Here is a 13,467-nt window from a genome sequence, read left to right as displayed (position 1 = left end):
GACTGTATATCACATACTCCTGACCACTGCACTCTCTATGCTGGACTGTACATCACATACTCCTGACCACTGCACTCTGTGTGCTGGACTGTACATTACAAACTCCTGACCACCGCATTCTGTATGCTGGACTGTACATTACATACTCCTGTCCACTGCACTCTGAATGCTGGACTGTATATCACATACTCCTGACCACTGCATTCTCTATGCTGGACTGTACATCACATACTCCTGACCACTGCACTCTGTATGCTGGACTGTACATTACATACTCCTGACCACTGCACTCCGTATGCTGGACTGTACATTACATACTCCTGACCACTGCACTCTCTATGCTGCACTCTATTAAAAAACTATGCTGCACTCTATTAAAAAACTAAAAAAAAAGTTTTAGCTTTACCTATACTTTAAAAGGATAAGACTTGGGGAAAAGTGCAGGTTTTGCTGAGATGTACTGCATATTTTTTTTATTTTTCCAGTACATATACATTAAATTTCATACAGTAAATCTTCAGTTGTCAGTCCCCATTGAACTTGTTTCACAGGAAACCCCAATATCCGTGTTTGTAATTGCTCTTGGAAAATAAACATTTTAGTAAGCCTTAAATAAATTGAATGACTGCCCCACCCAATGCCCTTTGGTTGACATTGTATCAGTGCTATAAATATGGTAATTCCGTAGACTGGTCTCAGAATATCTGGTCTACTCTGAGGAACCATGGTGATGAAGATGCTGCTGAGCTGGATTGTCACCTTGACCCTCCTCCAAACCACACTGACCCACGGCAAAGACATTTCTGTAAACAACGGTGGTCCTTGGGGCGTGTGGGGAGACCTAGAAAGCTGCCCACTTGGAACAGTAGCAACAGGCTTTGCTTTGAAGGTAAGTGATCCCAAATTTTTAGATTTGACTTTTTTAAATTTTGGATAGAGTAAGGGAGAGTTGTAATCCCTGACATGTTTTTTTTTTTTGTTATCTGTGTCATATTGGTGAGATTTACCTTCACTTCCTGTCCTACATCTAAAACAGGAAGTGAGAGGATATCCCTCCAAAGTGAATAGTCACCAGAACTAGTTTCCCCATGGTCTTTTCCTCTTCTGGTGGCAACCCATCATTTGGAATTTTCTTTCGCCTATGGTAAAGGGAGAGAAGCTAAACTAGCTTCTCAAAAAATAAGCGGACTTTGTAGGCACAGCATGAGGCAGTTTGTATAAAATATCACATATTTATTACAAAGTGAATTAAAAACACAGACATGAATATTAACATGTAATAGCACCCTCTACACTTGATAGGTCAACAGATACCCAATCCTTAAATATGGAAAAAACAAGCCAGGCTGCATTAGTGACTGTATAGAAGTTCAACCATAACTTTAGTGGGTGTGATGTCAGTAGGGATCACCAGAGTGAGGCCCACCATTATTACATATGTATACGTCAACGCATTTTGCAAATAAAAAAAAACTTGCTTCTTCTGGACTAATTGGGTGGTTACTATTGTGTTTTAATATTCATGTCTGTGTGTTTTAATATATTTTGTAATAAAAATGTGATATTTTATACAAACTGCCTCATGCTGTGCATACAAAGTCCTGCAGAATGCAGGGTTTAGGAGTGGGTTTCGTACAGAGTGCAGGGTTTAGGAGTGGGCTTTGTACAGAATGCAGGGTTTAGGAGTGGGCTTTGTACAGAATGCAGGGTTTAGGAGTGGGCTTTGTACAGAATGCAGGGTTTAGGAGTGGACTTTGTACAGAGTGCAGGGTTCAGGAGTGGGCTATGTAAAGGGTGAAGATTCAAGAGCGTGTTATATATAGAATGCAAAGTTCAGTAGTGCGTTATGTACAAATGTGTATATTGTACAGGACATTTTACAACCAAAATGGCTTTTCCCTAAATTCTCCCCAAGCCCTCCTAGTACAGAGCTCTTTCCCAAAACCCACACTTCCCAGTATAGAGCTCTATTTCAAAATCCCCCCTCCCCACCTAGAGAGTAACAGAGAGTGGGGATTACTTACAGAAATAGAGTGCAGGCTGGTGGTGTGGGCTTCAGGAGGACAGGTGGTCGCCAGACTAGAGTGGATGTGTATATTCCCCGACCCTCCTTTATTCAAACAAGAATAGTGCAGAGGGACAGTTCAGTGTCAGCCACCAGGAGAGGATCACTGTCACGTGTAAACACAGAAGACATGCTTCTGTGTTTACAAATGACAGTAGGAAGCAGCAAGCACAGGGCCATCTGGATGTGGGGGAATGGAGTTCTGCCATGTTCTGGCTGAACAAAGCCCTGGGAATATGTAGCATGCAGCACAGAGTATGGATTGAGATGGTGTGGAATAGGGAATGCACATTGCAGAGTATAAAGTGAGTGGTGTGGAATAAGGAAAGCACAGCACAGAGTACAGAACGTAGCAGTGTGGAATAGGCAACACATGGAGCAGAGTACGGAATTAGGTGGGGTGGAATAGGGAACACACAGCACAGAGTACAGAATTAGGTGGTGTGGAATAGGGAACACACAGTGCAGAGTACAGAAATAGGTGGTGTGGAATAGGGAACACACAGCGCAGAGTACAGAAATTAGGTGGTGTGGAATAGGGAATACACAGCGCAGAGTACAGAATTAGGTGGGGTGGAATAGGGAACACACAGCACAGAGTACAGAATTAGGTGGTGTGGAACAGGAAACACACAGCGCAGAGTACAGAATTAGGTGGTGTGGAATAGGGAACACACAGTGCAGAGTACAGAAATAGGTGGTGTGGAATAGGGAACACACAGCGCAGAGTACAGAAATTAGGTGGTGTGGAATAGGGAATACACAGCGCAGAGTACAGAATTAGGTGGGGTGGAATAGGGAACACACAGCACAGAGTACAGAATTAGGTGGTGTGGAATAGGGAACACACAGCGCAGAGTACAGAAATTAGGTGGTGTGGAATAGGGAACACACAGTGCAGAGTACAGAATTAGGTGGGGTGGAATGGGGAACACACAGCACAGAGTACAGAATTAGGTGGTGTGGAATAGGGAACACACAGTGCAGAGTACAGTATTAGGTGGTGTGGAATAGGAAACACACAGCACAGAGTACAGAATTAGATGGGGTGGAATAGGGAACACAGAGCGCAGAGTACAGTATTAGGTGGTGTGGAATAGGAAACACACAGCACAGAGTACAGAATTAGGTGAGGTGGAATAGGGAACACAGAGCGCAGAGTACAGAATTAGGTGGGGTGGAATAGGGAACACACAACGCAGAGTACAGAATTAGGTGGTGTGGAATAGGGAACACACAGCACAGAGTACAGAAATTAGGTGGTGTGGAATAGGGAACACACAGCGCAGAGTATGGAATTAGGTGGTGTGGAAAAGGGAACACAGCACAGAGTACAGAATTAGGTGGTGTGGAATAGGGAACACACAGCACAGAGTACAGAATTAGGTGGTGTGGAATAGGGAACACACAGTGCAGAGTACAGAATTAGGTGGTGTGGAACAGGAAACACACAGTGCAGAGTACGGAATTTGGTGGTGTGGGATAGGGAACACAGCGGAGTAGGAGGTCCTGCATGTTTGTGTAAGACTTACGTACAGAGTGAGATGTCTGCTCTTTGCCCCCATCCTCCACTATCCACTGTGCCATGCACAGAGTCCAGGAAAAATGACACTACACTTCCTGGACCTGCAGCGGCATCCTTAGTCGGCAGGTCCTTCTGTCCAAAAGGTGCCAGTGGCAGCAGTACACGTACAATGCAGCAGTTATTGCCCATCTCACTGTTACTCACTGCCCCATTCCCCACAACTCCTTATTGTTTGCACTTAGCGCCTATGTACAGCCCTGTGCTAGGCAAAGACTCTGTCAGGGCTGCCTTTAGAAATCATGGGGCCCTGTACATCCTACCTGATAGGACACCTTTCCCTTCCTCCTCTTGGTGTGACTGCAGTATCAGTGTAGAGCAGTATGCAGTGCAGTAAGAAATGGCAGTTCAGAGCTGTTGAGTGTATGGTATGTAGCAGTAAGAAAGTGCAGGGCAGACAGTTAGCAGTATGTAGTGGCAAGGTGGAGAGAGTAGTATGTAGTGGCAGGGCAGTCAGTAATCAGCATATAGTGGCAGGACAATCAGTGATCAGTATGTAGTGGCAGCACAGTCAGTGATCAGTATGTAGTGCCAGGGCAGTCAGTGATCACTATATAGTGGCAGGACAGTCAGTGATCAGTATTTAGTGGCAGGGCAGGGAGCAGTATGTAGTGGTAGGGCAGTCAGTGAGAAGTATGTAGTGACAGGGCAGACAGTGATCAGTATGTAGTAGGAGGGTGGTCAGTGAGAAGTATGTAGTGACAGTGCAGAAAGTAATAAGTATGTAGTAGCAGGGCAGTCAGTGAGAAGTATGTAGTGACAGGGCAGACAGTGATCATTCAGTATGTATTAGCAGGGCGGTCAGTAATAAGTATGTAGTGGCAGGGTGGTCAGTGAGCAGTATGTAGTAGCAGGGCAGTCAGTGAGAAGTATGTGGTGGCAGGGGGGTCAGTGATTAGTATGCAGTAGCAGGGTGGTCAGTGAGCAGTATGTAGTGACAGGGCAGACAGTGATCAGTATGTAGTAGCAGGGCAGTCAGTGAGCAGTATGTAGTGACAGGGCAGACAGTGATCAGTATGTAGTAGGAGGGTGGTCAGTGAGAAGTATGTAGTGACAGAGCAGAAAGTAATAAGTATGTAGTAGCAGGGCGGTCAGTAAGAAGTATGTAGTGACAAGGCAGACAGTGATAAGTATGTAATAGCAGGGCAGTCAGTGAGCAGTGTGTGGTGACAGGGCAGACAGTGATCAGTATGTATTAGCAGGGCGGTCAGTGAGAAGTATGTAGTGGCAGGATGGTCAGTGATTAGTATGCAGTAGCAGAGCGGTCAGTGAGCAGTATGTAGTGACAGGGCAGACAGTGATCAGTATGTGGTAGCACTGCGGTCAGTGACAAGTATGTAGTGGCAGGGTGGTCAGTGATCAGTATGTAGTAGCAGGGCGGTCAGTGAGAAGTATATAGTAGCAGGGCAGTCAGTGCGCAGTATGTAGTGACAGGGCAGTCAGTGATCAGTATATAGTGGCAGGACAGTTAGTGATCAGTATGTAGTGGCAGGGCAGGGAGCAGTATGTAGTGGTAGGGCAGTCATTTAGCAGTATTTTGTGGCAGGGCGGTCAGTGAGAAGTATGTAATGGCAGGGCAGACAGTGATCAATATGTAGTAGCAGGGCGGTCAGTGAGAAGTATGTAGTGACAGGGCAAAATGTGATAAGTATGTAATAGCAGGGCAGTCAGTGAGCAGTATGTGGTGACAGGGCAGACAGTAATCAGTATGTAGTAGCAGGGCAGTCAGTGATAAGTATATCGTGGCAGGGTGGCCAGTGATTAGTGTGTAGTAGCAGGGCGGTCAGTGAGCAGTATGTACTGACAGGGCAGACAGTGATCAGTATTTAGTAGCAGGAGCGGTCAATGAGAAGTAGGTAGTGGAAGGGTGGTCAGTGAGCAGCATGTAGTGGTAGGGCAGTCGGTGAGTAATATGTAGTGGTAGGGTAGTGAGAACTATGTAGTGGCAGGGCATTCAGTTGCCAGTATAAAGTAGCATGGCAGTCAGTGAGCAGTATGTAATAGCAGGGCAGCAAATAATTAATATGAAGTGGAAAGATGCTCAGTGAGCAATATATAATGGCAGGGCAGTCAGTGAGCAGTATGTAGAGGCAGGGTGAGTCAGTGATCAGTATTTAGTGACCAGGGGCGGACTGACAACTCATGGGGCACCTGGGCAATAGGAGATCATGGAGCCCCCTGTGTCCCCGCCCACATTTAGGTCACACTCCCAAACAGCCCCACCTACATATTGCACTGCTCACAAATGCTTTAAAGAAGCAATATAAGAAAAGCAGTGTGCCACCTTCTATCAGCAACTAAACTGTAATTCACACACATAATTTGTCCCTATATGTCAGCATATACTAGCAATGTCAGCAAGCAGAAGCATAACTACAGGGGTTGCAGGGGTCGCAGTAGTGACCTGGCCTAATTCTCCCATTTTGCATATTAATCGACCAGATAGGAGGAACAGCATGGATGGCATATAGAGGAACTGATGCTATCCATTTTTTTCCGGTAGCCAATGAAAGCAAGTTACTTCCTCTTGCCAGCGTGCAGCAGCTGTAGGAGGAAAATGGTCATTGGTTCCTCTATATGCCACCCCACTGCCCCTCCTATCCAGGTCCTGCTGCACCTGGATCCCTGTGTGCTCCCCTGCCCCCCCCCTTGCCTCCAGCAGCGCTGTCGGACCCCCCCCCCCCTCCTACTGGTTCCTGTGGGGTATGCTTTTAGGATAGAAATCAGGGGTAGGGCTCGGTAAGTAAGACATTTTTCATCCCCTTCCTTTTTTTAAATGGACACAGTGGTGACTGATGGGTACTTAGGCTGCAGAGATGGAGATTGAGGGCTGTGTCCTCAATCTAATTTCTTTGGCTCAAAGGTGAAACATCAGAGGTCTGTTTAGAACCTCTGTATATCACCAAAGCCTCCCAACTGGGCTCCTAAAAAGTTGTCAAAAAAATTAAAAATAAAGTTGTAAAACAAAATATTGAAATAAAATGGTAAAAGAAAATTACTCCTGACATCATCCACATCCTTATTGATACCGTCCACTGCTCTACTGACACTGTCCTCTCCTCTGCTGACACTTACCACTTTTCTACTTACATCATCCACTGCCTTACTGTACTGACACTGTCCACTGCCCTGCTGACACTGTCCTCTGCTCTACTCACACCATCCATTGGCCTGCTTACACTGTCCACTGCCCTTACTGACACCATTCACTGCTCTACTGACATTGTCCACTGCCCTGAGGACACTGTTCACCACCTAACTGACACTGTCCCCTGCTCTACTGACATCATCCTCTGCTCTTCTGACATCGTCCGCTGCCTTACTGACACAGTCCACTGCTCTATTGACACTGTCCATTGCCCTGCTGACACCGCCCACTGCTCTACTGACTCTGTCCACTGCTCTACTGACATATTTCACTGCTCTACTGACACCATTCACTGCCCTACTTACACCGTCCTCTGCTTTACTCACACTGTCCACTGCTCTACTGACACCATCCACTGCCCTGTGGACACCATTCACTGCCCTACTTACACCGTCCTCTGCTCTACTGACACTGTCCACTGCTCTACTGACACCGTCCACTGCCCTGCGGACACCGTTCACTGCCCTACTTACACCGTCCTCTGCTCTACTGACACTGTCCACTGCTCTACTGACACCATCCTCTGCTCTGCTGACACTGTCCGCTGCTCTACTGACTCCATCCACTGCCCTACTGACACCTTCCTCTACCCAACTGACATGGTCCACTGCTCTACTAACATCATTCACTGCTCTACAGACACCATCCAGTGCTCTACCGACACTGTCCACTGCTCTACTGACGTCATCTACTGCCTTATTGACACTGCCCTCTGCTCTACTTACACTGTCCACTGCTCTACTGACGTCATCTACTGCCTTATTGACACTGTATACTGCTCTTCTGACTCTGTCCACTGCCCTACTGACACCATCCTATGCCCTACGGACACTGTCTACTGCTCTACTGACACCGTCCACTGCTCTACTGACACCATCCACTGCTTTACTGACACTGTCCTCTGCAAACTGACACTGTCCACTGCTTTACTGACACCGTCCTTTTCTCTACCCACACTGTCCACTGCTCTACTGACACCATCCACTGCTGTACTGACACTGTCCTCTGCTATACTGACACTGTCCACTGCTTTACTGACACCGTCCTCTTCTCTACCCACACTGTCCACTGCTCTACTGACATCATCCACTGCCTTACTAACACTTTCCTCTGCTCTACTGACTGCATCTACTTCTCTATTGACACTGTCCTCCGCTCTTTTGACGCTGTCCACTGCTCTAGTGACATCATCCACTGCTTTTCTGACACCGTTCACTGCTCTACTGACACCGTCCACTGCCTTACTGACACCATTCTCTACTCTACTAACACCGTCCACTGCTCTGCTAACACTGCCCACTGCTCTACTGACACCGTCCACTGCTCTACTGACACTGCCCACTGCTCTACTAACACTGCCCACTGCTCTACTGACACCGTCCACTGCTCTACTGACACTGCCCACTGCCTTACTGACACCATTCACTGCTCTACTGACGTCATCCACTGCCCTGTGGACACCATCCATTGCTCTACTGACACCGTCCACTGCCTTACTGACACCATTCACTGCTCTACTAACACTGTCCACTACCATGCTGACACTGTCCACTGCTCTACTGACATCGTCCACTGCTCTACTGATACTGTCCACTGCCCTACTGACACCATTCACTGCTCTACTGACATCGTCCACTGCCCTTCGGACACTGTCCACTGCTCTACTTACACCGTTCATTACCCTGCGGACACTGTCCACTGCCCTGCGGACACCGTCCACTGCTCTACTTACACCGTCCATTACCCTGCGGACACTGTCCACTGCTCTGCTGACACCATCCACGAAGTGGTGCTTGGCTTCATGGTATTGTCTGCATGGGGAAGCAGCCCTGAGGGTAAAATATTCCCTAGTTCCGGTCTGCATAATACAGTCACCTGATGGTGGAAGATTATTGGTGGTATAGTGTGAGATCACTACATGTTTATGTGAGCACCATAAATAATGTGCGGGGAGCCCGGTTTTGGTTTGATAGTATTACGCTATGTTGGTGTTTGTTTTTATATGCTCATGAGGAACTATTAAACCGAAGGCGTGACAAGCAGTCGAGGGAGCAGGAGAGAGTGACACTGGATTGTTTTTAAGCACAAGTGTGATTTGACCCATTATATAAGAGGGGTCCCACTATCTGGTGAGCATTTAACATATTGGTGCGCAGATCACTTGAAGAGGATTGTTGATTAAGGAACTTTGCACATGGGAATATTCTAGCGCTGGAAATAGGACTGTCATTTTGAGACCTTTTTGGGGAAAGGAGAGTTCTAGCAGCTGGGATGATACTCTTTTTGGGGACGATTTTACGTTTTTCATTTATTCCAAGTGCTGATTTGAACGATGTTGTTTCCTCAGCAATAACTTGCGGAAGGAGACAGGCATGGATGAAGTTAGCATGATATCACTCTGCCAGGGATTGAGGCTGGGGGCCAAAACTTTCATTTTAATAATCGACAGGCCCTGTCCTGGGTGGAGGCACTGCCAACTTTTTATCAAACCAACTCATCCACTTAGTGAAGGATCTGGTTCTCTTATTTACCTACAGGTTTAGCTCACTATCCTGTTTGGGGAGGGCCATTTGTCATAAACCCCTAAATGAGGGCTACAATAGCTATCTCTATATAATTTAAAAATAATTCTTCCAGCACTAAACAAAAAGATATTTTCATAAAACTTTTGTTTCCTTTTAAGGTGGAGCCACATCAAGGAAATGGAGATGACACAGCACTAAATGCGATCAAACTGTTATGTACAAAACCTGGTGAAAGATTCATTCAAAAAGAAATAAAGTCGTTGGCTGGAGGGTATGTCCATACACTTATATACCTTATGCAAAACCCAACAATAAAACAACTCCATTTAAAATTAATAATTTCTCTGTGGGACAATCTGAGAGACACATGCTCCCTGCAGTTCTCTTCTATTTTTAACTTTTGAAGATGCTTTTTTATTACCCTAAAAAATACTCAAAAATGTGCAGAAAGGATCACAACATATTCCAATAGTTGGTGCACATACATGTGTGATATTTTGCTGGTAACACATGTAGCTCTACCCCTGTAGGAGCTGCTGGATATTGCTTGTCCTCTTGTGTTGCCCTGGCCCCTGACCCTGGGAACTTCCCAGCCCTTCTGACAATCTAGGTTTTGACCTGATGTATACCCCTTTACAAGAACCACAGACACAATGTAGACTGAATTCAGCAGACTTCTGTATTGACCAAGATAAATAGTGGGTGCAAAAAGGAGTCAGTCAGCCAAACCCTGGGGCAGCACCCAAGACTGGTCGAGTTGGACACACGACAGTTAAGTATGCACAGAATAACAAACAGACAGAAATGAATAATAACCCTTGAATATGCAAAAATAGTAGACACTGAATAATTCTCTCCCCCGTGTACACATTTTTCCATCTCTATTACAATTCGGAAATAAGCCCCCCTCCCAACATGTTTGGAACAAGGAGAGGCAGACTTTTCAATGCCACTGTAAGGGTGTCAACAGTATCTGTGTCCACAGGCAAAGGTGGATGTTGTCCGTCCTCAGGCAGGGCATCATTTCCTCTGTTTAGTGATGTTGCCCGTGCTATCCAGCCACAGCATGCAGAGAAGGTGGTGGCCTGGCTTACAAAACCATCCTCATCCTCTATAACCCAAGCAAAGACTATTGCACAGTCCACTGTAGCTGCCAGAGTAGCTTTTTATGCCTCCTTGTCCACAGCTACTCCTGCCATAGCCCCAACATTATGCATGTTGTCAGCTGAGTTATTTGAACTCAGAGTCAGCCACTTGCTCCTTGACAATGCACAGCCATCACTTGATACTGATGTTGGTTCTGAGGTTAAGGAAGGTAGGAACATGAACCTACAGAGAGTGGAGAACACTGGTAAACAACAAACTGGTAGTCATGTTCCCCCAGCCGCAGCGTTTTGCCAAGTTGGCTCCAGTGAAGATGAGGATGGAGGAGATGATGATGATGATGAGGTCACTGATGCGGCTTGGGTGCCGGATAGAGCACAGGAGAAAAGTAAGGGTGAGGCACAACCCCAACAAGGTAACAATCATGGAAGAGTAGAGGGCAGCCACCCTATTCCATCATGAAGCTGTTATCTCCCGGTCCACTTGCCACAGCTCAGCTGTCTGGGCCTTTTTAGCTCATGTGCAGCTAATTGCACTGTTGCAATTTGCAAACTTTGCCTCAAGAAGATCAAGTATGGCAAAAACACCAGCCATTTGGTTACCACATGCTTGACAAAGCATTTAACCTCCCACCACTTAGCCCATTGGCAAGAACACCTGAAAGCCACACAAAAGGGATGCAATTCTGCTCCTTCTTACTCCTCACATTTCCAGTCTACCCCCTTATACCTCATGACCTCACAGGTCCTTGCAGCATGTCTGCCAGAAACACACCACCAGTTGTAGACCATAGCAGGCACATTTCTCTGCCCCAGCTACTGCATAAAAAAAAAAAAAAAAATACAGTCACCACCACCACATTGCCAGCATCTAAATTCAAGCTTGTCAAAGTTGCTGGCTTTACAACTCCTACCTTTCCATCTGGTGGATTCTGCCCCTTCCGTGAATTTGCAGAATGTGCTGTAAGCCAATTGCAGGTTCCCAGTCGCTATTTCTTTTCATGTAAGGCCATTCCAGCTCTCTACCATCACATGGAAGCCAATGTTGTGGCATCGTTGGGCAAGGCAGTCAGCCGCAAGGTCCACTTTACTGCTGACACGTAGATGTGGCGGCAAAACATGCTGCAGCACTGAGCCCTATCCTGCATCCTTCCGAATTGCAAGCAGAGTTACCCAATGTGCTGTGAGTGAAATATATCGTCCCTAACCATGCTTGCTGAACCATGTGTCAGCAATAAAGTGGACCTTGCGGTTGACTGCCTTGCCCATTGATCAAGACATTGATCCTGTGTTCCTGCAAAACAGGGACAGGGATCTCTGCCTATCCTTAGTAAAAGCACCTCCTCCACAGTGAGAAAACACCTGTTAGGCACACATTTAACACTTTGATTGCCTTAGATGTTAACCCCTGCCCTGCCAGTGTCATTAGTACTGTGACAGCGCATATTTTAGCACTGATCATTGTATTGGTGTCACTGGTTCACAAAAAAAGTGTCAAAAGTGTCACTTAAAATTAAAATACGTCCCAGGATTTATTTTTAAAAATGCGGTCACCTTAGGCTAGAGGCTTTCTCTTTGAAGGCCGGGTGGTACCAGACATTACCGGGTGAGCTGCTCCCAAGTGGTTTGGAGAATTAAATAAAGGACAACTTCACCGAAGTCAGGTTATCTTTTAAAGTAGACTTGTGATTTTTCCATGCAATGCAGTTCTTAGATTGACAGGGTTCTCTGTTTCATAGTAGTAGAGCAGCAAAAAGGAAGGTGTGTATAAACAGTGGCTGAAAGTGCATGGTAAAGTCCAAATATAACTTGAATGTAAAGCCAATTGCCTAATATCCCAACAGTGCAAAATAAGCAGATCTCTAGAGACCAGTAATGAGATGGTATACATTTTTGTTTTTTACTACAGATGGGGAAGTTGGACTGGTATTCAGTGGTGTCCCTCTGGGGCACTCATCAGTTTTGCTCTGCAAGTTGAGCAACCCCTTCCTGAAAATGAAGACGATACTTCAGCCAACGATATCATGTTCCAATGCTCTGATAAAAATATCCTGACAGGTAATGGTGGAAGCTGGGGAAAATTTGGAGACTGGAGTGACATCTGCCCAACTGGAATTTGTGGCATCAGGACCAGAGCTGAGCCTGGCCAAGGAGACGGAGATGACACGGCCCTGAATGATGTCCATTTCAAATGCTGTTAAAATCAGTATCACAGTTATAAAAAGTAAAAATAAAAAGAGTAATATGAAGATTTGCTTGAAATAAAATGATTAATGTTATTGTTTTAAATAAAGAATACTTTAAGGATGAAATGGCATCAAACAGCAAAAAAAGAACAAAATATTGATTTTGAAATAAAATGATTAATGCTATTGTATTTGATTAGCTGTTTTAAATTAAAAAAAAAGAAAAAAAAAAGCTGTTTAAAAAAAATAATACTTAAATAAAGAAATCAGATGAAATGGTCAATGTGTTGTGTTTAATCTAGATAATACCAGAAAGCCTAAAACAAACCTAAAGTATATATTTTTAATAAAACAAAATGTTTATGGTTTTCAGTCACCTTTTTTTATTTTTAATTCTATGCTTTTTAAAGTATATTTTTTATCTCTTTTTTCCTATTTATCTAAAACCTGTTTTACAATCAAACAAATATTACAGAATGCACCACTTACACCAGTGACATTATTGTTTTCTTGTTTTCAATATTTTATTTGAGTTCTTGTGAAAGAAGGAGTGATATATTATGATAAATATAAAAAAAAAAAAATAAAAAAAAAAAAAAAGATAAATAGGTATCACATTTAATGAAGAGAATTGCATGGTTACATGTAAATATTTAAACTAGGGCAACCATTCTTAACATGGGTTTCTCCAGAAGTATCTTGGGCAATGAGCAATTTTTGCCTTTTAGATCAGTAACTTCTGACCCCAATGATAATTTTACATATTTGTAAGCAGTGGATTGTTCCTTTTGACCACAAATACACATTGGGGAGATCTGACCCCAGCACACCTGTCGCTAAATTGCATATTGAGTGGAG

General features: G+C 44.9%; 2 protein-coding genes across 2 annotated transcripts in view; both read left to right on the top strand.

Moving 5' to 3' along the window:
* The window catches only part of LOC309553216 (vitelline membrane outer layer protein 1 homolog), a 386,962-nt gene that overhangs the window by 191,293 nt on the left and 182,202 nt on the right, over positions 1 to 13,467 (top strand). The gene's annotated exons all lie outside the window — the stretch shown is intronic.
* LOC309553214 (vitelline membrane outer layer protein 1 homolog) lies at positions 651 to 12,656 on the top strand. Its single transcript, XM_082254166.1, has 3 exons — positions 651 to 889; positions 9,479 to 9,591; positions 12,333 to 12,656. Exons 1-3 carry the CDS (start codon positions 725 to 727, stop codon positions 12,622 to 12,624), a joined length of 570 nt encoding a protein of 189 aa, XP_082110292.1. The 5' UTR covers positions 651 to 724; the 3' UTR covers positions 12,625 to 12,656.

This window comes from Pelophylax lessonae, assembly GCF_965119305.1.
Source record: "Pelophylax lessonae genome assembly, chromosome: 4".
Classification (NCBI taxonomy): Eukaryota; Metazoa; Chordata; class Amphibia; order Anura; family Ranidae; genus Pelophylax; species Pelophylax lessonae.
Note: the sequence above shows the minus strand (reverse complement) of the source record. Positions and strands in the feature narration are given on the sequence as shown.